The sequence below is a fragment of the Mya arenaria genome, chromosome 3 (genome assembly GCF_026914265.1).
Source record: "Mya arenaria isolate MELC-2E11 chromosome 3, ASM2691426v1".
NCBI classification, from domain to species: Eukaryota; Metazoa; Mollusca; class Bivalvia; order Myida; family Myidae; genus Mya; species Mya arenaria.
In genome coordinates this window covers 40542820-40566070 of record NC_069124.1, presented here as the reverse complement: position 1 = coordinate 40566070, position 23251 = coordinate 40542820, and the positions used below count along the sequence as shown (strand labels likewise).

Here is a 23251-nt window from a genome sequence, read left to right as displayed (position 1 = left end):
GGAGGGCATGACGAGTATATTTTCATGTGTATATATACGATGAACGTCATCCGTCAGTCTCACTGTTTACAAACCATATACGTAAGCTGCTTGATGTCCGTCCAGATGTGCTGAAAATAGTGTGCAATGGTTTCACAACTTCCACGGACCTTGATGTCCGTTCTGGTGCGCTGAATGCTACCGGTTGACCACTTTAGCACTCACAACTGGCAAGGTCCTTGATGTCCGTTTAAATGTGCTATATATAGCCGGTGACCACTTGTTCTCACAACTGGCAAGGTCCTTAATGTCTGTTCTTATGTGCTATATATAGCAGGTTGGCAACTGAATGTAGACGGTTGGCAACTTGGGCTCACAACTGCCAAGGTCCTTGATGTCCGTTCTAATGTGCTAAATGCAGCCGGTTGACCGCTTGTGCTCACAACTGCCAAGGTCCGTGATTTCCGTTCTGATGTGTTGAATATAGCCGGTTGTTCGCTTGTTCTTACAGCTGCCAAGGTCCATGATTCCGTTTTGATGTGCTGAATATAGCCGGTTGACTGCTTGGGCTCACAACTGCCAAGGTCCATGATTCCGTTCTGATGTGCTGAATATTATCGGTTGACCGCTTGTTCTCACAGCGGCCAAGGTCCATGATTCCGTTTTGATGTGCTGAATATAGCCGGTTGACTGCTTGGGCTCACAACTCCCAAGGTCCTTGATGACCTTTCTGATGTGCTGAATATCCTTGATGTCCGTTCTGAATTTTGCCTGTAGACCGATTGGTCTCAAAACTGCCAAGGTCCTTTATGTTCGTTCTAATGTGCAAATTGTAGCCGGTTGACCACTTGGTGTCACAACTGCCTAGGTCCTTGATTTCCGTAGTGATGTGCTGAATTTGGCCTGTTGACCCATTTGGCTCACAACTGCCAATGTCCATGATGTCCGTTATGACGTGATGAATAAAGCCGGTTGGCCGCTTCGGTTTATAACTGCCAAGGTCATTGATTTCCGTTCTGATGTGTTAAATATAGCCGGTTAGTCGCTTGTTCTCACAGCTGCCAAGGTCCTTCAGTTCCGTTTTGATGCTGAATATAGCCGGTTTACCGCTTGTGCTCACAACTGCCAAGGTCCTTGATATCCGCTTTGATATGCTGAAAATTCCTTGTTGACCGCTTGTGCTCACAACTGCCTAGGCCCTTGATTTCTGTTCTGATGTGCTGAATAAAGCCAGTTGACCGCTTGTGCTCACAACTGCCAAGGTCCTTGATTTCCGTTCTGATGTACTGAATATAGCCGGTTGTTCGCTTTGGCTCACAACTGCCAAGGTCCATCAAGGACTCACAACTTGTGCTTGTGAGAACAAGCGGTCAACAAGCTATATTCAGCACATCAAAACGGACATCAAGTCCGTTTTGATGTGCTGAATATAGCTTGTTGACCACTTGTTCTTACAACTGCCTGGGTCCTTGATTTCCGTACTGATGGGCTTAATATAGCCGGTTGTTCGCTTGGGCTCACAACTGCCAAGGTCCATGATATTCGTTCTTATGTGCTGAATAAAGCCGATTGACCGCTTGTTCTCACAAACTGCCAAGGTCCTTGATTTCCGTTCTGATATGCTGAATATAGCTTTTTGACCGCTTGGGCTCACAATTGCCAAGGTCCTTGATATCCGTTCTGATATGCTGAATATAGCTTGTTGACTGCTTGGTCTCACAACTGCCAAGGTCCTTGATTTCCGTTCTGATGTGCTGAATGTAGCCTGTTGACTGCTTGGTCTCACAACTGCCAAGGCCTTTGATTTCCGTTCTGATGTGCTAAATGTAACCGGTTGACTGCTTGGTCTAACAACTGCCAAGGCCCTTGATTTCCGTTCTGATGTGCTGAATATTATCGGTTTACCGCTTGTTCTCACAGCTGCCGAGGTCCTTGATTCCGTTCTGATTTGCTGAATAAAGCCGGTTGGCCGCTTGGTTTACAACTGCCAAGGTCCTTGGTGTCCGTTGCGATGTGCCATATAGGCGGTTGACCGCATATGTTTGCAACTGCCTAAGTCATTGATGCCCGTTCTAATGTGCTGAATATAGCCGGTTGACCGCTTGGCCTCACAACTGCCAAGGTCCTAGATGTTCGTTTTGATGTGCAGTATCGGCGGTTGACCGCTTGTGCTCACAACTGCCTAGGTCCTTTAAGTCCGTTTTGATGTGTAGTATAGGCGGTTGACCGCATGTGCTCAAAATTTCCAAGGTCCGTTTATGTGTCCTCAAATTAGCGGGGTGGCCAATCAATGCATTTGATGTCTTGAATTTTGTCCGGTTGCTGTCGGAGCTTACCTCTGTCCATTGGTTTTGTTTATAAGCCTTAAATTTAGCCAACCATGACATATTACCCTGGAGTTCCTTCCCCTTACACTATCGTTACCGGAATATGGATTACCAGTACGCAGGGTGGATCAAACAAAGGATATATGTGCATGGATAGTAAGTAGTATTTGCCATAGTTTTGAGCTTATTTATATTAAGCCATATTTATGGGGTAACACCTCTACTGACAGGGTCCCCGAAATTTAAAGGAACTAACGACAGTGTACTGTTTTCTCAAAGGTAATTCATTTTTAGTAAAGCAATATTCATTCATCGAAAGGTTTTACTAAGTTGAGTATTAAGTTCATTATTTGAATTCTGTAATCTGTATAATGTGAAAGGCTAGGAAAATAAATTATGGTTATTTTAAATTTTGATTTATTTATAGTTGTAGCCAAATGTCCAGTATATAATAAAAATATAGTCATAGCATTTGCATTGAAACACGTTAAACATAATAATATGAGAGACTATTTTCTATAAAGTAAAAAATGACTATGGCAAAATAAGTTTAGGTAATTTGAGTAATTACCCTTGCGTCTTGTGTTTTCGACGGTTTCATAGTTACGTGGAATACATTGAAAATGTCATTTCTCGCGAGATTTTTCCCGAGATGCAGCGGCCGTATGTTAACATAAGCTATTAAATGATGACAAAGTTTTGAAGAATGGCCATAATAAAGGTAAAGAAAACTTAATTTAATTAAACTTACAAGTTTTTTAAATTCTTTCTGCCGATAAAGTTGGAGAGCCCTGAACATCTAATTTATTTAGAAACAATACATCAACTTCTCAAAGATATGTCAAAGTCAACCCAATTTTGTTTTTCATTTTTAATAATGTTATGAAAACTTTTATATTTTTTTTCAAATGATTGCCGTAATTCATAATTAGATATGCACTTAAGACTTAAAGAAACGATAGCTGAGCTGATTGCACAATATATCCCTTAATAAATACTACAAGCATTCCTACTGTAAATGCACTTGTACACAGTCAAATCAGTATCTTAGTATTACAGACCAGCATGTTCACTGATTATCTTGAGTCGTATAATGTCTAGTGTCATTTTTGTAGGATATTAGAAACCACTACATGAATTGTTTCGTGACACTAGGGCCAGGCCACCAGTGACCCTTTAATGTAAAATCATTGTATTTTTCCAACAGTGGAATTTATCTTAAGTTGTGTTTTTAAAATCAGAATCGCCGCTACAAAGACCATTTAAAATGAACTTCTTTGGTGAGACACCCTTAAATAGATTTATGCCTTATGGTAAATTAAAGTAAAAACAACAACGATATAACTCTACATATGTACATTGTTTTGCATTGTTCTTAATCCCACTTTGTGGATGTAAATTTTTATATGACACAACCATACATTTACATTTCATATTATTTTAGGATCAAGTATTACGTATATCTTCATTTTAAATTCGCAACTCAGCACATTTCAGAGTCTATGTACTTTCAATGACATTGTCTTGCCTGCTTGCGGCTTTTTAGTGAAAAAAAACCTGTAAATATATTTGTCCACCGTAATTTACACACTTCAACAAGCTCAACTGCATTCAAACCCCGATAGTGACAATCACGCAATTCATTCTTAAAATGTTTTTCACCGCTTTTATAGCTTCATTTAAGATTAAATTTGTTTGACCGATTTGCGTATCAAAATATACTCATTTTATCAGTTTATGAATAACTATATCAAATAAGATGTGGATTAACAATTGTTTAACATCATTACATACAAATGAATTCTTAAAACATTTCATTCGAATATACGTGTAGTTCACCCATATATTTGCCATAAATTGCTCAAATTATATTTCATTTTATTTTCATTTGCATTCATTCTGTTATCCTATGTTTAAGCCAGACTCTATGGCCGATCACTATGTTTATAAATCCATCAGATACAATTATTAAACAACCAAGGGCCGTTTTGTACTATTTCATTGTATATACAGTATTGTGTGGATTGTTTAAAACGAAATAAATTATGTTGTGTATGTCTGTTAAACAATTGGCCTACGTTCAGATATCCATATCTGCAACGTTTTTCCCATACTTGCTTAATCAATAGAATAACACAATATGAGCTATGTCCTATTTCTGGTTTATCTTAAATTGGTTCCTGGATTGTATTAACGATATTAAAATGCAACTGATAATTATTCTGTTTTGGTTTCTCTTATAACCGTGGAACATTAAACGTGTGTTTTGTGCTTTAAAAGTATTGTTTGGGATTCTTGGGATACTAAAGGTACGCGCCGATTGTATGCATTTCTCAATTTCGCTTTATTAACTGTTCAAAAAGTGTGAAGTTATCCAAATTGAGCAGAAGAACGTATATAATTTAAACTTTATTTGACAGTAATGTCATCATGCATACAGCAATGCATGCATGCATATGATAAATAACTAAACATGTTTATGGTATTATATATATAACATCAAACCATGGCAAGTGAAGTCACTGATTCGAAGTGTTTACAATTTTTGCTTACTCAGCTTGTTTCTGTAGTTTTTCACATAAATTTTGACTCGATTCTTATTTGAAAGGAAATTTGGTTCATACTTGAATGCCTTGAACATTTCCAAACAATTTTGCCTTCCACCAGATGTAAAATTTACTGATGACTGGGATCATTCTTTTACCGGAGTTTCACAATAAATAATATTGTCAATCTTCCGGTGTAAACCTTAAGAATTAGAAATATATGATGCTTAAATTATGCTCCATATGCAATATGTTTACTTGATATTAATTATCAATAAATATTTGATTTGGCCGATCGCAATATTTTCATTATATTAAAGCTAAATCGTCTTTTTTCATTATCTCTAACAGGTAAATTCATATTGAACTACAGGGACACGCCCAAACAGCTGAACCTTTGTTCGTTTTCAGGGGAAGTATGGGGTGTATCAAAAGCAAAGGAAAAGTTGGTCACAGAGGTAGGCACATTATTTGTTCGGTATCATTGAAACGAGAAACACAACACCATAAAGCTTAACTCCTTTTTCGTTTCTGATAAAATAAGATTATGAAATAAATATTAAAGCAAGAAATAATTGCGATTGCTAATTAAGACCGTAAGCTTAATAACAATGCATTTTAGATAACGCATGGCTAGATGTTCACAACGCATCCTTCAATAGCAGTTTGGCAACCCCAAGAGAAGCATTTACCAACGACAATGATCAGTTAAAGGCTTACGATTCCAAGGCTCTGTTAGCACAAACCTTTGACAGAAGAAGAACAGCCAGCAAGATCTCGAATAAGCTCGAAGGGGGTGGGCATCGAGTAATTAGGAGAAGTGCAAAAGCTGAAGATGAGTCCGATATACATAGAAATATAAAAGAAGAGCCTGTGGACGTTTTACCACCAGGCCAAGTGGAAAATTCACAAAGTGAAACCACGGAACAAGAGATAAACCAGACCGAATATATCAATACCAAAACTAGCAGAAATAAGAACGAGAACGCGATTAAACACCAGGAAAGCAAAAGAGAAATTATTCGACGAAGTTTAGAAATAAAAGTCAAACATTTGCATCATAGTTATGACAGCAAAACATGTGGTATTGGCTTAGATTATTTGAAACGATGTAAGCAGGCTTTAGACATAACAATGACCAAATGCGGTAAACAGGTAAGTTAATACGTGTTAACTATAGCATAATGTCAACGGTAATCGTCCCGTTTAAAATGATTTAAATAATTAATTGAGTTATAATTTCTTTGTTTATTCCCATCAAACTCAACTGTTACTTGAACCTACATTTCAGCCCATATCAGTCCATTTTGGAAACGATAAACAACGCCGGTATGAAGAGGTTCGGCATAACAAATCAAAACTTGCAACAAGGTAAACTGAAACAAACCAAGGGCGTCTTTATTAACTGTATGCATCGTCTTGTGTGCCTTTTGTATATTTTCTGTTTGGCGTTCGGCTTCATATTTTGACTACCGAGCTTATCCATGTAGTTTCCGCTGCATTATTTATAAGTTTACTGATAACACTTACTTAATCTACCGTTTTGAAAACTTGTATGTTATCTCTTGTTTCAGGCTTTCAGAGTTGGCATCTAATAGACTTCGTGCTGACAACCCTGATATCGCAGACCTCAGTGATAAAAACAGGGCTACCAAGCTATCGGAACAACTTTCAGAGTTGTATGACAATCACTGGACTGACACTTATGAAGATATTAGACATAAAACCAAGACCAACGAAGAGGACACCATTCAAATTCTCGTCGATGTAATGCAGGTAAAACAATGAAACAACATAAAACTATTTCAACTGTATGCGTCAATACTTTGTTCGGTTTATGTTTAAACTTTTGGCTACTGAGCTTTTTTTCTGTAGTTTTTCACATAAGTATTGAATTTAAATGCTGATTCTTATATTTGTGTTTGATTTCTTTTTAAACTTTCGTCTTCCTATAACTATTAATTCAGTTGTATATATCATATATCACTCTTTAATTCAGATCACATACGATGTGTGTACGGAATTTGCTCAGAACCAAAGGCATAGATTTCTTACTTATTTGACGCTGGCGGAAACGAATGCCACTGAAGAAAGGTATAAGGACATAGGACCAGACTTAAGAATATGCTTATGTGAATTCCAGAAGAAAGTTGCAGCAACATGTCTGCCACACATTCAAAAGGTATATACGTGTAATGTTTTTGTTAGAAACTCTGATTTATTTTTCGTTTGTCTTGAAATGGGATTTTTATTTCGTTTAAAATGATGCCATGAGTTGGATATTTATGTACATCGCGTTAAGATATTTTTTTTAAGAATCATTTCGTTGTTAATATAATTTAGAGATGGCATCATTTTAAAATTAAATGCTCTTTCAGTACTGATTAAAAACGGGAGATATTTCATTAATAAAACTACAATAAACTCAGTTTCATCCAATGCTGGTGTTTTCGTTTTAGTCGACAAAGTCCAAGATAGCAAGTTCCAACATCTTGTTACAACGCATTGGAAGCAAAAAGGTATTCCAGCGTGAATCATTTCAGTCATACTTCGATAAATGCATCGAGGTTTCATGGTACACTCAAGTTCAAGATCCACCGGTGGTTCTTGTTTTCGAGCCCGCAAATGACGCCGAGGCACAGACATTGTTTAGACAGTATACCGCGACGGGAGTACGGCTGGAATTTGTTGTGTGGCCCGCAATGTTGCTCAATCAAAATGGGGCGTTGCTGAAAAAAGGTGTTGCTCAGTTCTCCAAGATCTCTAGCGACGAGATTGAAGGAAATAAGCAACACTGAATGGATATTGGAAATTCAATTATTTATAAAGCTGATTTTGTTCATTTTTCTCGAGCGATATTGGAAGAAAGAAGATCAGCAATCATGAACGTATATTGCAAGAACAATAAAAATATTTCAGGGATAACAAAATTTATTAATGTTTACTCTTTATTAAAACAAAATCACTGTACATTCGAGTATATCGATTTTCAAACACATTGATTATATATATATATATATACTATTTGAGTAAATCTTGATTACTGGATTATAGTAATAAAAATACATTATGCAATCTTCCTTTTTCTGTTTCAAATGTCTAGGTCATTTGTGTACATGAATGTCACTGCACGTCTTTTGGAATTTAACTCAGGAAATCGAATGTTACCTCATGCTGGATTTGTGTTAGATTCTCTGTGGCGGTAACTCGAACCTCTGTGCCACCAAAACCAAACTCTACCGTGACCTTAGCTTTTTGTCTCCATCCACCTATTGGAGGTTTTACTTCAATACGACCAAGTTTCACACAATCTGCGTCGGTCACCATCACTGGATTTTCATCCGTTGATGCGTAGACAGTTATTTCAAAAGGTGCTTGTTTGTCGCGAATTTCATATTCTCTTGATTTCATATCATCCTCATCAACATTTTCATCGATTGTAACAAACTTACTAAAGCAGTCACTAATGAGTTTCCTATCCTGGTTGTCTATGAACATTTTGTCTTCAGGGTGATAGCCCGGATCAAAATCCACTGTAACGGCGACACCGTATGTGTACCTCACAACTCTTGTGGAAATTGAGCTCGGAGAATGGCCAAAGATGACAGCGCCCTTTAGTACAGCCAAACCTGGTTCATCTGGAGCAACGACAGCGACATCAGGAAACGCCTCTCTGATTGCCTTCCGAACAACCGACGATTCTGAAAACCCACCGACCATTAAGATTTTATCAATACGATTGTTAACCTTTGGACTTCGCAGGACCTCCTTTACGTGGCTGATGATACTATCGATAGATGGTTGAAACATCTTCTTTATCACGCTGACTTTTAAAGTCATTCTATCTCTTCTGACATTTATTCTGTCACTGAATCCTTTTATCTCTACGTTTTTCGCGACAGTCTTGTTGGTCATTTCTTTTGTATGGTCGGCAAGGGCGGCCGAAAGTCGTATGTTGATGTTTTCGGATTCGATGTTCAAGTTTCTTTTCTTTATCTCAAAATCACGGTGCATGTCCAAAAAATCAAACTACAATGGAACATACGCATGGCATTAGTCAAATTATGAAAACAATGTATGATCAAACTCTAAGCAACAACAGTAATGTTCAAATACAAAGTTAATAAACATCGCTTTTTTAAACTTGGCATAGGTTTATTAGACGCTCAATGCTGAGAAAATATCCCAGGTATGTATTATGATGTACACCATTATAACTGAACATTGCATTTAACAGTATTAATCTTATATAAGGAATACAGGGAAATATTTCTGTAACCTTGCTCTTATGCTTGAATTCTTCCATGACATCTTTCCCCAGCAGGTTCTCATACAGCTCCATATAAGCCTGATCCACCTTGGTACCTCCCCAGGCGCCCCCACTGGCCTTATGCAGCTCCTTGAGAGTCCCGTCTGGCTTCACTTCATGAACTGTTACGTCCACTGTGCCGCCTGGAGAGAAGAATATAATTATATTCATGTAGTATTTTTCCTAGTAAATAATTGTAGGAAGAATGTTTTGAACGTTGCATTTATTAATGTCATTTGTGAAGTGCATTATAAGTATAGTTCATGTATACCGGTACGGATGGAAAATCCAACCCGAGGGCTAGTGCCGAACCCCGAAATACGACGCTTGCCGGGTTATTGGCTACGTAGCATGCCCGAGAGTCAGATGATCAAATCCGCACCGGAAACACTTGATTGAGACTTCTTTTTGCAAACCTTTAACTTTCAAATATTATGTATGGATTTTGTCATTAGAAACAAAGTTTTTTTGTGCATATCACGACGCGCAGAAATTTCAAATTACAACTGGCTTAAAACAGCGGCATTTTTTTTCGACAGAGTATGTTTAATTTTGTAATTTTATCTCTTTTATTTTTTTTTATTTAAATCTGCTTTAAAAACGCCATCAATTGAGTAACATAATTAACATTATAGATTGAAATATGTAGCTTAAATTGGCGCCTTGTAACGCGAGACTCGGTTATTGAGTCTCGACTTTCCCTTCATCCGTTAGGTTTAGGAATGATTTATTTTGTCCGCAATATATGCTTGATGTTTACTATGGTAACGTAAACGGTGATTATGACGTCCATTTGGGTCAATCCCCATTCAGCCGCGTCTTTGATGCCTAACATCAACATTCGTCTTGTTTATTCGATAAAGCTATATCGATGCGTGTATGGCCTGTTAATGATGTGTGCACGTCTTGTATCCCTCGTGTATGGTCTTTTTGTGATGTGTGCACGTCTTGTATCCCTCGTGTATGGTCTGTTTGTGATGTGTGCACGTCTTGTATCCCTCGTGTATGGTCTGTTTGTGATGTGTGCACGTCTTGCATCCCTCGTGTATGGTCTGTTTGTGATGTGTGCACGTCTTGTATCCCTCGTGTATGGTATGTTTGTGATGTGTGCACGTCTTGTATCCCTCGTGTATGGTCTGTTTGTGATGTGTGCACGTCTTGTATCCCTCGTGCACGGTGTCGTTTGGACCCATACCTTGTGCCTCTCAAAAGGGTTTACATTTAAATAATTAACTACTGGGCCTTTCCCTGTTGTTTTCATTGTATTACTTTTAAACATAAATGTACAATAAAAGGTACACGGGATGCTGTTTAAATGACTGAATTTGAATGAATTAATAAAACATTACTTTAAAAACTTCTTCATGTGATCGACTGTCCTCAATATTAAGGATAAGAAAAAAAGACGAGAAACATAAAAACAGTATTCACGAGCACTAGTTAACTCATGGAAAAAAACATATTTTGACTGGGCAAGATTTTAGCATTTGCTTTGAACATTCAAACGTTTTCTCATCGTGTTAAAGCACAGATATGCCAATTTTACAACTTTTTTTATTTTTTGTCTTGGAAAGAGCATTTTTTTGCGTAAATATCTGTAAACCAATGATAAAAGACTGCTGACAAAAAATCAGATCTCAGAGTTTCATATTTCTGTTCGAAAATTAATGTTTTACGTCTTAAACCGTTACTAACGGGTTAGGAAATATGCATAAATATCTATTTTTGAACTTAAATATTGAAATCTGCAATCTAATTTTTTGTCAGCAGTCTTATATAACTGGTTTCCATGGATTTTCGCAAAAAAATGGCAAGTTCCAAAACAAAAAATAAAAAAAGTTGTCAAAACGTTCAATCTGTAAAAATGCAGCTTTAAAGGACTACCTCCAATATCAAGGACGAGATATCGCGTGGCGATACAGAAAGGACCGAGGGTTAAACGCTGTTCATCATCTTGACGCCTTTCCAGGGGCACCGTCTTGCAATAAACGCTCGCCGCCTCTGGCTCCAGGGCAAGCTTTAGTCGCACCCCGGGTATCCCCGCCTGAAATGGTTGCAATAATTATTAACAGATAAAACTTACAGTGATGTGCTCAGCAATCAGAAATATGTTGTTGTTTTTTGTTTCAAAGTGCAATCAGCCTTATTGTGTAATCTTCAATTATCGTTTACGTATTCGTATCTTTGTTCTAAATCTCTTTGTAAAGCTTGGATAACGATTAGAAGATCAATGAATTGATAACCTTCAAAATTTACCTATCAGTAATCGAAGGGCGTTTTTGTGTTGTTGTTTTTAATAAACTTACGAAAATTTGGATAATACTCTAATCGCATTACCCTACAGAATGAGCGCATACGCTTAATGCATGTATAGTTAAATGAGGTTTAAATGTGGCATCGTAAAGGTGACCTCCACTGCCGCTTCACGCATAAACTGTTTGGCAGGCTCGCTCCAAATTGCCGGAATAGTCAACACCCAAAGAATGTCTTCCTCATAAAACTCGATGCCTTTGTTCAATATCATTTTGAGGAGGTGGTCTTTCAAATATCTGATTGCAATTGCAAATATTTTTTTCGCTTCCATTTCTTTTCCGCTTGCGTCAGGAATCAATACATCTCTTTTCAGACCCTGTAAAATAGACTTATTTGTTGCTACAACTTAGTAATTATTGGAACACGATTCTCGCGAATAAATGAATTCTGATAAAATATAGCCAAAACAATGACATAATTTTCGTCACATGACCAGTTCTTTTCGTTTATTCTATAAAGGCATTACCAATTTGTCATGCAGGAGCATCTTGAACCGTTGGAAATAGAACCAATCTTGATGTTTTTCGTCCTCTGCAAGCTCAATGTATTTCTCTTCCGCTTCGTACCCAAAAGAGTGAAAACTTTTATCTGGTTCCAACAAGACTGTGGTCGGTGTCTTCCATGATGTCAAACCCTATAGGTTGATACAAACAATTAAATTAATAACAATGAGCGAGTGACAGCGAACTTCGGTACGGATTAGTTGCGTTCACTGTTCACTGATAATTGACCTTTCATTTCAATAAGTGTTTTTCATAAAAACTAAACCTAATACATAGTTGCCTATCAATTGTTGTGCACATATCAATATATTAAAACAGTAAGACTCAATGATGATTTTTCTTTCATTCGTTCAAACATGAGCTAATTTAACCTTGCCTCTTGTTAGATGCATTCAGCGATCACTTCGGTTAAAAGGAATTCATAGTTCTTAACTGTTAAAATTTGATATCTAAACTAAATAACTTTAAATTGAACATAATTTATTTTTACAAAAGCCGGCACTTTACCTGTCCACTTGCGGTCCAGGACGTGTTGTTACTGATCTTGAGGGCATCTCTCTCATAATCGTGGCGGAACGAAAACGCATATCCAGAATATGTCGTCCCAAAATCTATGGCGGCAACGAGTAGCTGATCAGATGCGCTCGCTAGTTTTTGTTCGCCCGCGGCCGCAGGGTCCACGTCCATTTTAGGACAAATTCGTTAAAAATCCTGGAGTCTGTCTATAAGAAGAAATGCCAGATAATATTTCAGTGATGTAATGGTAATTCTGACGTCCGCCCCAAAAATTCATAAATAACACTCAAATGCTCTATGTTTAATTAAAATATTCGTGGCGGATGAAATCCAACCCTCTCCCAAACATCCATTTACACGAAATTGTTTCAAGGGGAACCAGTGGGGGGGGGCGCACGACCACAGGTACTGTACTACATATGCCCCTTATAACGTCAACTTGTGGATCCGCCACTGCGTCCTACTTGTTTATAAAAGTCTGAGACATGTTGATAAATATGATTTCTGGAGAATACCGGCAAGTTAAATTAATAGTATATATGGGATAAATTAAAAACACTTTTTAAATTAAAAAAAAACATTTTGCCGTTTGTTTTTTTTCATTCATCAAATTTAAAGTTTAACACTTCTGTAATCAAATATGCAATGAATCAGTGAACTCGAACAGTTACCTTTTTCTTAATGGCTAAAGCTAGCAAACAACTTGTCTGATCAATTACGATATATATTAGTGTAAAAATATACATACATATCTTTTCCGTATTGCCAGTTCGTATTCGAATTTGTCAAAGACGCGATGTTTTTTCATATAATAATTTAGTTCCTGGTTGCCTTTTTGAGGAACATTGGGGGAATTAAATTGATAGCTTTCATATGGTAATTATCTTATAAATAGAGCTACCTACCTCGGTGTAAAAGCATTGATCGAAGTAATGAAAATATATTTAAGGCTATATTGTCGACATTTTTACAGACAAAAATGTTTTGGAAAATATATCAAAGACTATGTGCGAATTAATGTGCCCCTGAAGTTCCTAACGATTTTGGTGTTGAAAAAAACTTTCGTAGTTCATGGAATGACATTAGGAGGAAGTTTATATCCAGCGAAGAAACTTGAACCTGTAAGTTTTGCAGTTGCTTAGCGATTTGTAAATAAAATGTTTTAAACCGAAAGTAGACGCCTTTTAATTTTGTTCATATATGATTTAAGTATTTGTAGAATACCAATGTAAAGCGTACTGTACATTAATGTAAATGATCGACACGTTTAAATTGTATATGTAAATAACATATTTTACAGGTAAGTTGTTCATGATATTGGATATTGGCATTGTTAAATGCGCTTGTATGTACATAGGTAGGAATCGTTATACTAGTATAACTATTGTTGTAAATAATGATGATAATGATGATGGTCATGATGATGATGGTGATGGTGGCGGTGGTGGTGGTGGTGGCGGCGATGATGATGATGATGGTGATGATGTGATGATGATGATGATGATTTTTTTCCTATTAACTGAAGATGGTGCATTTTACTACGTATTAGGGCGAGTCGCTATTTTTGTTTTTAAACTATTTAAAGCCGCGTTAAATAAAATGAAACGGATTTGGCGTTTTCGCTCGAAAAAAAACACGAGAAATGGAGTGTTTCTGCTTGTCTACGAACTTAGTTCGTGTTGTAAAATACATAGAAACAAGTGCCCCATTCCCTCTCCTCTCCATCGATTTAAGTACTTCTTAATCATTAAACCTCAGAACATTGAAACTACATTACTGTTGCTAGTAAACATCCACTTCAAAGTCATTACCAAATCCATTTCTCTTGTTTTCTTTCGAAGGCAACGGACAGATATGGGATCATCGGCTAGCAAAGGGAAAGCAACTAAGAACAAAGGTAGGCTTATCGTTTGTGCCTTAACAAATGACGACGATAAAAATTGTATTAGATAGTTCAAGATAGCACGGTTTTCGTTGCTCAATGTTATATTTCGGGTACACGTGTGTACTATATCGAAGTATGCCTACATCTCATGCACACTTTCCCATGTTTTTAGTTGCTGAGAAAAAACAAATAAATGATAGCTCTCAAGATCATGAAGTTGCATTATCTGGTAATGGCAAAGAAACATCAGATGATATTGACGCGGCTGATCCAAATGCAAACAAATCGTTATCCGCAAACAAGATTTTAGATGCAAAAAGCATAAGCAGAAATCAAGGGTTGGAAAAGAAGATACAGGCTATCCAGGAGGAATTCAAGAATGTCTTTGTCCCGGAGGGCACTGTTTCTGATGCGTTTCAACGAATAAGCACGTTAGGATTCACGGTCAGTAATACGGCATTTCATTAACACGCATATTTTTGTCCAATATATTCATAATAAAACAATGGGAAATACAAAGTCACGCCAGCTGATTTAACTTTAATAACCAAAGTCATGTTTTAAAGCACAAAGATCAATGTCAATCCAACCATTACCAAGACACACAATGCTACAACACATTACACTGGAAAAATATCGTCTTTAGTAAATATCGGGTTACCACCTGTGAAGGGTCAGTGTAAAAGACCAATCGTCTCAGATTGCATGAATATGGTATTTCAAAAGTGAAAGGTTTCGAAATAAAATTATAATATGTGAACGTGTGATACAATGGATTATTTACATTAAAATACACGACACGCTTTGAATGTAAACTTTGTAGCTGTGTCAGTCTTATTGAACATTAATTGCCTGTTTAACTGATTTATATTGCAGGACACGAAACTGAAAGTTAACGATACCTTAAAAAGAAAATTTACAGAGAAAAAGAATGAAAAATCCCGACTTATTATTCGGTAAATACAGACATTTATTAACTAAAAATGGACGTATATTGCGCAACAAAAGCAATAATAATAACTACAGTATTTTTTGCGTTGTGTTCTATATAGATCTATGTCGATCAATAATTTGTGTTTTTTAATGTAAGTAAATAATATATTTGCTTTTGTGTATTTCTTCACAGGCTCTCGGAGATGGCCTCTTCGCGTCTGCGTACAAATAATCCCGATATTGCAGATTTAAGTGATCCAAATAGAGCTACAAAACTAGCCGAAAAACTCTCAGAATTGTACGACAATGAATGGACAGACACATTTGAACGGATTAAAGCGAAAGCCGACAAATCAACAACAGAAAAAGACATTATAATATTGCTCAAGAATGTTTTAAAGGTAGGTTGGCTGAACTGATAAGTAAATTCAACAATTGAAATTAAAAAATGTGAACAGTATACTTCAAATGCCAATTTGTATAAAACTGAGTATTTTCGGTTTTGATCAAATCCAGCCAAACTGTTTATTGATTGGTCAATACAGACGTAATTGTGCAAACTAAACTTAAGCTAAACTGTTGACAACTTACAAGTTGTATACAATTGGCTACTGCAGATTTTTGCTGGTGCTAAAATGTATCCTAAGAGTTTGCCATATTGCACACACAAGTATTGCCTTGATTTTCAATCTGTTCAATGCGTGCCATCTATGCCTTTTGCCTCGACAATGATTTGAGTCTAAAGCCAATTGCTCGATTATTTCATTTCAGTTTTGCTACGATAGATGCTTGGACATAGCTTCAAGACAGAGGAGTCATGTCTTGAGCCACCTGGAGCTGCGATCTAATGTGCCCGAAAACGAAATCCAGAGAATTTCTCCGGACATGAGACTAAGATTAAAGGAATTTCAGAAGGCAATACATTCCTGGGGAGTTGCTAGGGCTCAGCAGGTACAGTAAGTTTCACATATAGTGAAAAACACACAACATGAATTAAAACAATGAAACTTTTGCGCCTCCTTCTGATGTTATTTTTATGAGTAATGGAATGAAAAAATGTTTGCTTTATTCTCATTTGCCAAAGGGAAAATTATTTCCTATTTTCTATTTTCAGGTTATTGTTAATGAGATACCAACAACAAAAGTATTCAACGCAAAATTGATTTCTAAATTAAAAAACGACAAGCATGTTATTGCATATTGTAATACTGCTGTAGAAATAGCGTGGTTCTCGCAAATTCAAGATCCACCAATGGCACTTCTTTTCGAACCGAAAGAGAACGATGCTTTATTATTCTTTAGATCTTATACAATTCTTGGAAAAGACCTTGATTATGTAATATGGCCAGTGATGCTTCTTAACGATGGTGGTAGCATTGTGTCAAAGGGAGTAGCACAATACAAGCGCATTGAAAATACTAAGGCACCAGATCAAAATGTGTCTAAAGAAAAAGTTAATGATACAGAATCATCAGCAACTGATTCAGTGTGGTGAAATTCGAACATCAGCTACATGTAGCATATGCTCAACTGTATGGATATTTAATTCACTGTGTTCTGATATCTGATATACAAAGGTCTTTACCTGTTATTGTTGCATAAATGTATTTTCAACCCTTTTTTGGATGATTATTTATTAAATGTTGAAGAGTGTTGTTTTCCTTCTTTAGGCTTAAAAGAGACAATAATGGCATAGTGATCTAGTGGTACATGTATAACTAAAGCCCTAGTCACACCAACAATGACACCGCAATACATTTCAGACCAGAGTGGTCGCAAAACGAGATCGATCGTAACCAGTTTTTTGAGATTGATTTGATCGCTAAAAGGTTTCATTGGCCTCCTTAGAGGTCTCCAAGTGGTGTAATTTTAATTGCAGATTGGTTATTAGTATGAGAAGATACGTTGCGTGTAGGCAAGAGTGTTGACCCTTTTTTAACCTTGTGACGACTTATCTGTGGTTGGTGTGGTGACCGACCGGCACTTCAGTGGCCACTGGATGCCGGTCGGTTGCAAAGTGGTTTCTACGCATTCGTCATGCATTCACTGTTGAGTTTGCAATATGTCACTGTCTATAAAAAAGGCTTTGCGAATGCAGTTTCCTTTTGTCACAAGTATTCACAGAGTTCACATCACAGGTATTTTCACTTAACGTCATGGTGCGTAAAAGCATTGAACAAACAAAAGAAAAGTCACATATCATAAATACCATTTCATACATCATATCCTAATTCCAACTTTGGGCAAAATTCACGAAGAGGTCGCAGTATTGGTGTGGTTGGAGCTCAAGTGATCGTATCTCACTCGTTAAGTCCCGCGTTCGATATCAAACACTAACTATTGATTGACAACTGGCCTGATTTTCTTGATTCTCAAAGGACATCAGTATTGGCAGCATAAGTAACTGAGCTTCACGAACAAATTCATAACTATCATTATTTAGATAAACATAACTGACAATATGCAATTCTCTTTTACAGCATCCCGGTGTCCCGTTTAGCTGCTCTTAAAGATGACCACATCAGTTCAAACGCAGTTTCTGGAGGATTTGGAGAGCTGCCTGGAACTTGCTGAGCAGCTGTCGCGGGAAGAGGACGTGGAAACCAAACAATTCGTGGCTCTCCAGCTTTCTCAACTCCAGAAGTTCCTACAGATGAAACAAGAACAGGTAATTTGTATGCAAACAAAATTACATATGTTTGGTTTAAGCTCACTAACTTTTGTTCCTTAAGCCGGTCGTTGACAGTGTTGTACATACCCTTAATGTCAATGAACATCATTATCAAAACGATACCGCAATGTGCCTACAATGAAATGAGTTTAAGCTTCTTAATGATCTTCCTTCAAATGATGTATTCTATGAATCGTGAAAAAGAAATGTTTACACCTTTCAGCTTTGGCGTAACAAAAACAGTTTGTTTCCAGTTCCCCGACCTACCCTATTTATTTGCACCCGACCCTAATTTGCTTTTTTGCTGGCAGACATAATAGTTCATGTCCATTATATTTATACTACTCTTTGGATACATTTTCGGTAGTTTTATGCACGGGAAAGGCACGTTATTGTATTCAGGCAAAATGGTGAGCGTGCAAGTAATATAAGTCCACAACCTAACTAAAACAGATCTCGACCTACCTACCCTATATTTTTAGCAGTGTACTCGGACCAGAAAGCTATTAGTTTTGATTGACCTTTCTAAACAGATAAATATAGGCTTGAAACAGGAACTTCGAATAACATCACGAAATTGAACACAAGATCTAAAGCAACAATCCCTGCGTGCATGACAGAGTTATTGACCGACCACAGGAAAACTGTCCTAACCTTAACCTTAACCTTTGATGTAAGAGCGTTGATCGAACAGCCCGGACACTAAAAAAAGAATGGAAGGACACATGGACGGACGGCGCGATATTAATTTGCCCACCTTCGGGGCATAACAACATGATGTTTCGACTGCCTTACTTAACATGTAATGACAGGGTCGTTTGTTGGATTCGTCGAAAATATGCTGTAATTGAGTTTTATCTATTTTTAGGCTGAAAGGAAAATCGAAGAAGACATAATAGAAGAAGAGGCACAGATTGAAGATCTTCGGGATAGGTATTCAAGGGTCTTTTTAAGCACTTACAAAATTACAATATTACTTTTCAAAGCCACATTTACAAAACATTGTATTCAATTGCTGTGGTAAAAAGATGTTACGTTTATTCTAGCAAGTTAGTATAGAGTCAGAAAAGAATCGTAATAAAATAAAATTATATTACTTTTCAAAACCAAATTAACAAAACATTGTATTCAATAGTTATGGTAAAATGTGTTACATTTATTTAGCAAGTTAGAAAAGAATCGTAATCGAATGCATTTCTTGTATTCGTACACGTATGAGATCATAATCTTTCTTAAAAGTTCTTAAATGTTCCATAATATCGTCATAGATTACAATGACATGGACATGTGTATTTTACGATTCATTTGCATCGTCGGAAGATATTCACAATTTATATGTATTCCAAATTTCAGTACAACCGGTTTTCTCCGCGGGCAGACTTGGAGGGAACATTCTATGAGAACTACGTGAAGATGTTCAAAAATAATACAATATTGTAGGTTTGCACGACTTTCCGCGGAGGACGAAGACTTGGATGGTACAAGACACGAGAACTGCCTCCATAAGTTCATAATGCATTGCATATTTCAGGGTAGCCCGTATTCCCGCGAAGAAATACATTACCGCGAAAGGGGGATGCTTGGAAGATGTAAGCTACGACTTTTTGCATGGGAAGACTAAAAGGGTACAACTTACGAAAACTACATGTAGATGTTTACAATGTATGACATATTTCAGGATTGCACGTCTTTCCGCGGGGGAAGTCTTGGAGGGTACAAGCTATGAAAACTACCTGAAGATGTTTAGAGATCTGAAAGGCAGAGAATGGGAGAACCTGTACAAATTACTTCGAAAAGAAAAGAACGAAGCACAAGGGACTATATTTCACAATCTCATAGCAATTTTGCGGGTATGGATGTTGATAACGCGTATCGCTTTACCGTTTGTCCTATGTTGTTTTGTTGTCGTCGCAATCGGCTGTTATCCCGAGCTTTCCACTGATGGCCGAGTTGTTTCGATTGGTATTATCTTTGTCGCATATGTATATTAATAATATCTGTCATGTGTTCCCGTTCCGGATAGAAAAATCCGACCCGAGGGCACCTGCGTTGCCTGGTAACGAGGCTTGCCGAGTTACCGGCTACGCAGCGTGCCCGAGGGTAATATAAATAAAAGTATAAAGTATATAATAAAAGAGATAAAAAGTATTACGTCACAGCGCGTGACTCATCTGGCATGGGGGGGGGGGCAGATGGAATTTTCCAGCACGGCTGACGTCACCGGAAATGCCTATCCGGTGTGCTAGAAATGTATCATTCGGATCTCCTCGGCCATTTTATCGAAAACAACCTCGGATGTATAAACAACCTCGGATGTATTTGGACGGTTTACATACTCAAAAAGTGGTACGTTTAAGTCCGCTGCAAGTAGATCGCGTAGTAATTTTATTTAGCAGTTAAACTTTGTGACTTAACTCTTAGAATTCTTAATTATGTTTGCAATAATTCAATTCAATGGCAATCAATTTAAACTTAGATCAATAAATACAACTCTGAAACACTACATTTAGTTTATGATATAATTCAAAATTTTACGAACTACTTCAACTGATGTACCTGCATACATCCGATGTTGTTTTTGAAAAAAAATGGCCGAGGAGTTCCGAATGAGAAATGTATATATTTTATATTGTATATATATGTATATATATATATACACTTTTATGTTGTTGTTTGAGGTTGTTGAATATGCATTGGAGCTTCTCATTTAAATGAGTTATCGTATGAGTCATCAGGCATCTTTTCCAAGCACTCCATTTATCCAAAGCATGACTATTTAAAGAATGAATTGCGGGGTTGATGTCATTATCGGGGTATGAGCGCAATTGGGTTGGTCTAAATGTGTGGAATCTGAAGGACTCCACGCGTACTTTGACCAGCCCAATTGCGTTCATATCCCCGATAATGACATCAACCCCGCAATTCATTCCTTATATTTACACCAATAGTTCATTATTTTATTCAAGGAACGTTAAAAAAATACTTCATTTCATTTCGGATTACCTTTCAGTAATCCTCTCTTACCCATTCTGTAAATAGGACGACTCAACTGTTACCGGAAACATTTTTTTTTCAAATAACGTCACAATAACGCGGGAAAAGATCAACCGCTTGAAATCACTTTTAAACGTTAATTTGAAACACTTATGGCAACAAAACGTTTAAAACATAATAACTAAGCACTTTCTAAAATGTTGATTTATATTTTACGGGACCTGCTGACACAATACAAACAATAACAAGATCAATAGTTTTCAATGAAAACTTTTCATGTATATTGTTATGCGGTGAATTGCGATCCGAACATATCCGAAGATGCCGAAAGGCAGTTCATTTAAGGAATGGAAGTTGAGGTGTAAATATACGCACTTACACGTACATACAATTTCTCGATTTTAAAGGTTCATATCTATGAAGTATTTTTAACCCTCTATCTCAATTAATGCACCATAGATTTCAGTCACATTATATGTAATGGACGAGTAAATGTACAATTAAATACATTTCAGGAGACCTATGACAAAACCATACTTAAGGCGCATGAGGCTCGGGAGCAGATTGTCTGTCAGGTTATACGACCCGGAGATGACCCAGGCAACCAGGCAGAAAGACAGAAGAAGTTGCGTGGTCTACAAAGAGAGGAGCTAGTTAGTGGTGTATCATGTATTTAAACTTTCGCTAAAATGAATAAAATGAGTGGCATTGATTGGATGGATGGAAAAAGAAAAGTTGAACAAGTTGTGCTGTGTCCACAGAGGGAGCAAGTGAATAGCTAAAGCACAGAGAACGTCTCTTCGCTTTGCCTACGTGTATTTAAGAACTTAACCGCAAAATATGTTAGTCGGGTTCATGCCGTTAAATATAAGAGATTGCATATACATGTAATGTATGGAATCTTGGCTAGAGTAATATGCGGATAGATGGCTGATTCAGAAGTGATCATACACATGTACCTAGCATTGCCTACTACTTTCTTCGACGTATTTCATACTTTTCTTATAAACATCGAAATAACTATCATATACAGGGCTTACGCTTTGAAAGTATTATGTATCGCAACCATTGTAATAAATGCCTCTAATGTCAATAATAGTTTTTAAAAAAACAACCTGATTAATCATATAATACAGTGGATGTATATGTTTCAGAATGAGATTGCGGAATTAAGCAAAAGCTGTCAGGTGAAATCGACACCATATTGCATATCATCAGTGCAAAAGGTACTGTCGAAAATTAACACTTAAAAAGTGTTCTGTATTTTTAATAGAAATGTCAGCTGTGTATAGTCGTACTCCGTTTCAGTCTTATGTGGCATTTAATTTTGTTTCCAATATTTTTTTTAAATTTTAGACCATAAGGAGAGAAGTGGAGGAAGCACAGCCAATGCTTTTCCGGACTTCAGGATATAGCGTTCCCTTGAGAGATGCATTTGAAGAATATGTTATGCGATGCATTGAATTTTCTTGGGTAGCTTCATTTGAAGACCCTAAACTTTTTCTTGTCACTGATCCGAAGAAAGAACTCAAAGGAAAAAACAAAAAACTTGTTGAGAACTTCATGTATGTGGACGATGTTGGACGCCTTTTCCTTGTTGAATGGCCTGCAATTGTTCAAGGTGATAAAGTTATTTCTGCATGGGGTTTGTTCGATACAACCACGAATGTCTCACTTACAGCTAACGATCCAAGCTTTGCAGTCTCCGGTGACTTGATAGACGAAGATGAAAATGATTTTGTCCAAGCACCACCACATAAACCGTCAAAGAAAGCGAAAACAACTGATGGCAACAGAACATTTAATGAAGATCAAATCCAGCCAACTAGAAAACATAAGCCAACATCAAAACCACTAGCTCCACAACAGAGGACAGAGGCAGCATCGGGTGCAAATAAAGGCGATACAACTTACAGACCTGAAAAGGCTGCACCAGGACAAAGGGGAAAGCAATCAAAAGGCACCGACTTTTAAGCGTTTTATAAACAATGTAAACTTAAAGATCGTTGTTACACAGTCTGTTGGTTTCACCTTTTGTGCACATTTGTCTGAAAAGGCATACGAACTTGGTCTTTAAGCAAGAACTGTGAGAATGTTATGTTTGTAATTGAATGTCCTGCTAGCTGTTTATATGGCAGTTGTGAAAACTTGAGTTTCATTTAATTCTAAGTTTGTGTTTTTATTATGGTTTATCAACAATACAATATAAATTTTTTTTGGCTATATCCTCTTTATTTGCATTGGCCCTCCCCCTTGTCTTTAACGATTTTGATCA

At 37.0% G+C, this 23251-nt stretch overlaps 3 protein-coding genes across 11 annotated transcripts in view; 2 read left to right on the top strand and 1 right to left on the bottom strand.

Annotated features, from left to right (window-relative positions):
- LOC128227414 (uncharacterized) overlaps positions 1 to 7726 on the top strand; it is a 16803-nt gene extending 9077 nt beyond the window's left edge. The window contains exons 1-7 of one of the 4 annotated variants that reach the window (XM_052937921.1): positions 2932 to 3027; positions 5204 to 5310; positions 5475 to 6007; positions 6144 to 6223; positions 6427 to 6628; positions 6852 to 7034; positions 7312 to 7726. In XM_052937921.1, the coding sequence (XP_052793881.1) occupies positions 5271 to 5310; positions 5475 to 6007; positions 6144 to 6223; positions 6427 to 6628; positions 6852 to 7034; positions 7312 to 7650 (1377 nt within the window). In that variant the 5' untranslated portion in view covers positions 2932 to 3027; positions 5204 to 5270 and the 3' untranslated portion in view covers positions 7651 to 7726. Of the gene's footprint in view, positions 1 to 2931; positions 3028 to 4479; positions 4616 to 5203; positions 5311 to 5474; positions 6008 to 6143; positions 6224 to 6426; positions 6629 to 6851; positions 7035 to 7311 lie in introns of those variants that run through there. The other 3 variants (XM_052937920.1, XM_052937923.1, XM_052937922.1) reach the window with 3 other exon arrangements.
- On the top strand, positions 2405 to 23191 carry LOC128227415 (uncharacterized). 6 transcript variants are annotated; one of them, XM_052937926.1, is made up of 7 exons: positions 2405 to 2462; positions 17792 to 17979; positions 18851 to 18915; positions 19661 to 19832; positions 21492 to 21629; positions 22131 to 22202; positions 22333 to 23191. In XM_052937926.1, the coding sequence occupies exons 2-7, from the start codon at positions 17824 to 17826 to the stop codon at positions 22948 to 22950; spliced, it is 1221 nt and encodes a 406-aa protein (XP_052793886.1). In that variant the 5' UTR covers positions 2405 to 2462; positions 17792 to 17823; the 3' UTR covers positions 22951 to 23191. The 6 variants fall into 6 exon arrangements, with proteins under 6 accessions (XP_052793886.1, XP_052793889.1, XP_052793884.1 ...); XM_052937929.1 differs by lacking the exons at positions 2405 to 2462; positions 17792 to 17979; positions 18851 to 18915; ... (2 more) ...; positions 22131 to 22202; positions 22333 to 23191 and adding exons at positions 13399 to 13614; positions 14335 to 14390; positions 14551 to 14822; ... (2 more) ...; positions 16083 to 16262; positions 16426 to 16963; XM_052937924.1 differs by lacking the exon at positions 2405 to 2462 and adding an exon at positions 13400 to 13614.
- Positions 7793 to 13358, bottom strand: LOC128227413 (heat shock 70 kDa protein 12A-like). Its single transcript, XM_052937919.1, has 7 exons — positions 13242 to 13358; positions 12485 to 12699; positions 11941 to 12108; positions 11572 to 11790; positions 11046 to 11205; positions 9132 to 9304; positions 7793 to 8881 (listed from the first exon to the last, which is right to left on the bottom strand). Exons 2-7 carry the CDS (start codon positions 12662 to 12664, stop codon positions 7997 to 7999), a joined length of 1785 nt encoding a protein of 594 aa, XP_052793879.1. The 5' UTR covers positions 12665 to 12699; positions 13242 to 13358; the 3' UTR covers positions 7793 to 7996.
- Positions 23192 to 23251: the final 60 nt, after the last annotated feature.

Coding starts and splice junctions, on each gene's coding strand:
- LOC128227413 (XM_052937919.1), bottom strand. CDS start 12,664: ATGGACGTGGACCCTGCGGCCGCGGGCGAACAAAAACTAGCGAGCGCA. Junction 12,109..12,484: donor CCTGGACCGCAAGTGGACAG/GTAAAGTGCCGG, acceptor ATCAACCTATAG/GGTTTGACATCATGGAAGAC. Junction 11,206..11,571: donor TGCGTGAAGCGGCAGTGGAG/GTCACCTTTACG, acceptor CAACCATTTCAG/GCGGGGATACCCGGGGTGCG.
- LOC128227415 (XM_052937926.1), top strand. CDS start 17,824: ATGACCACATCAGTTCAAACGCAGTTTCTGGAGGATTTGGAGAGCTGC. Junction 17,980..18,850: donor TACAGATGAAACAAGAACAG/GTAATTTGTATG, acceptor ATCTATTTTTAG/GCTGAAAGGAAAATCGAAGA. Junction 21,630..22,130: donor GTCTACAAAGAGAGGAGCTA/GTTAGTGGTGTA, acceptor TATATGTTTCAG/AATGAGATTGCGGAATTAAG.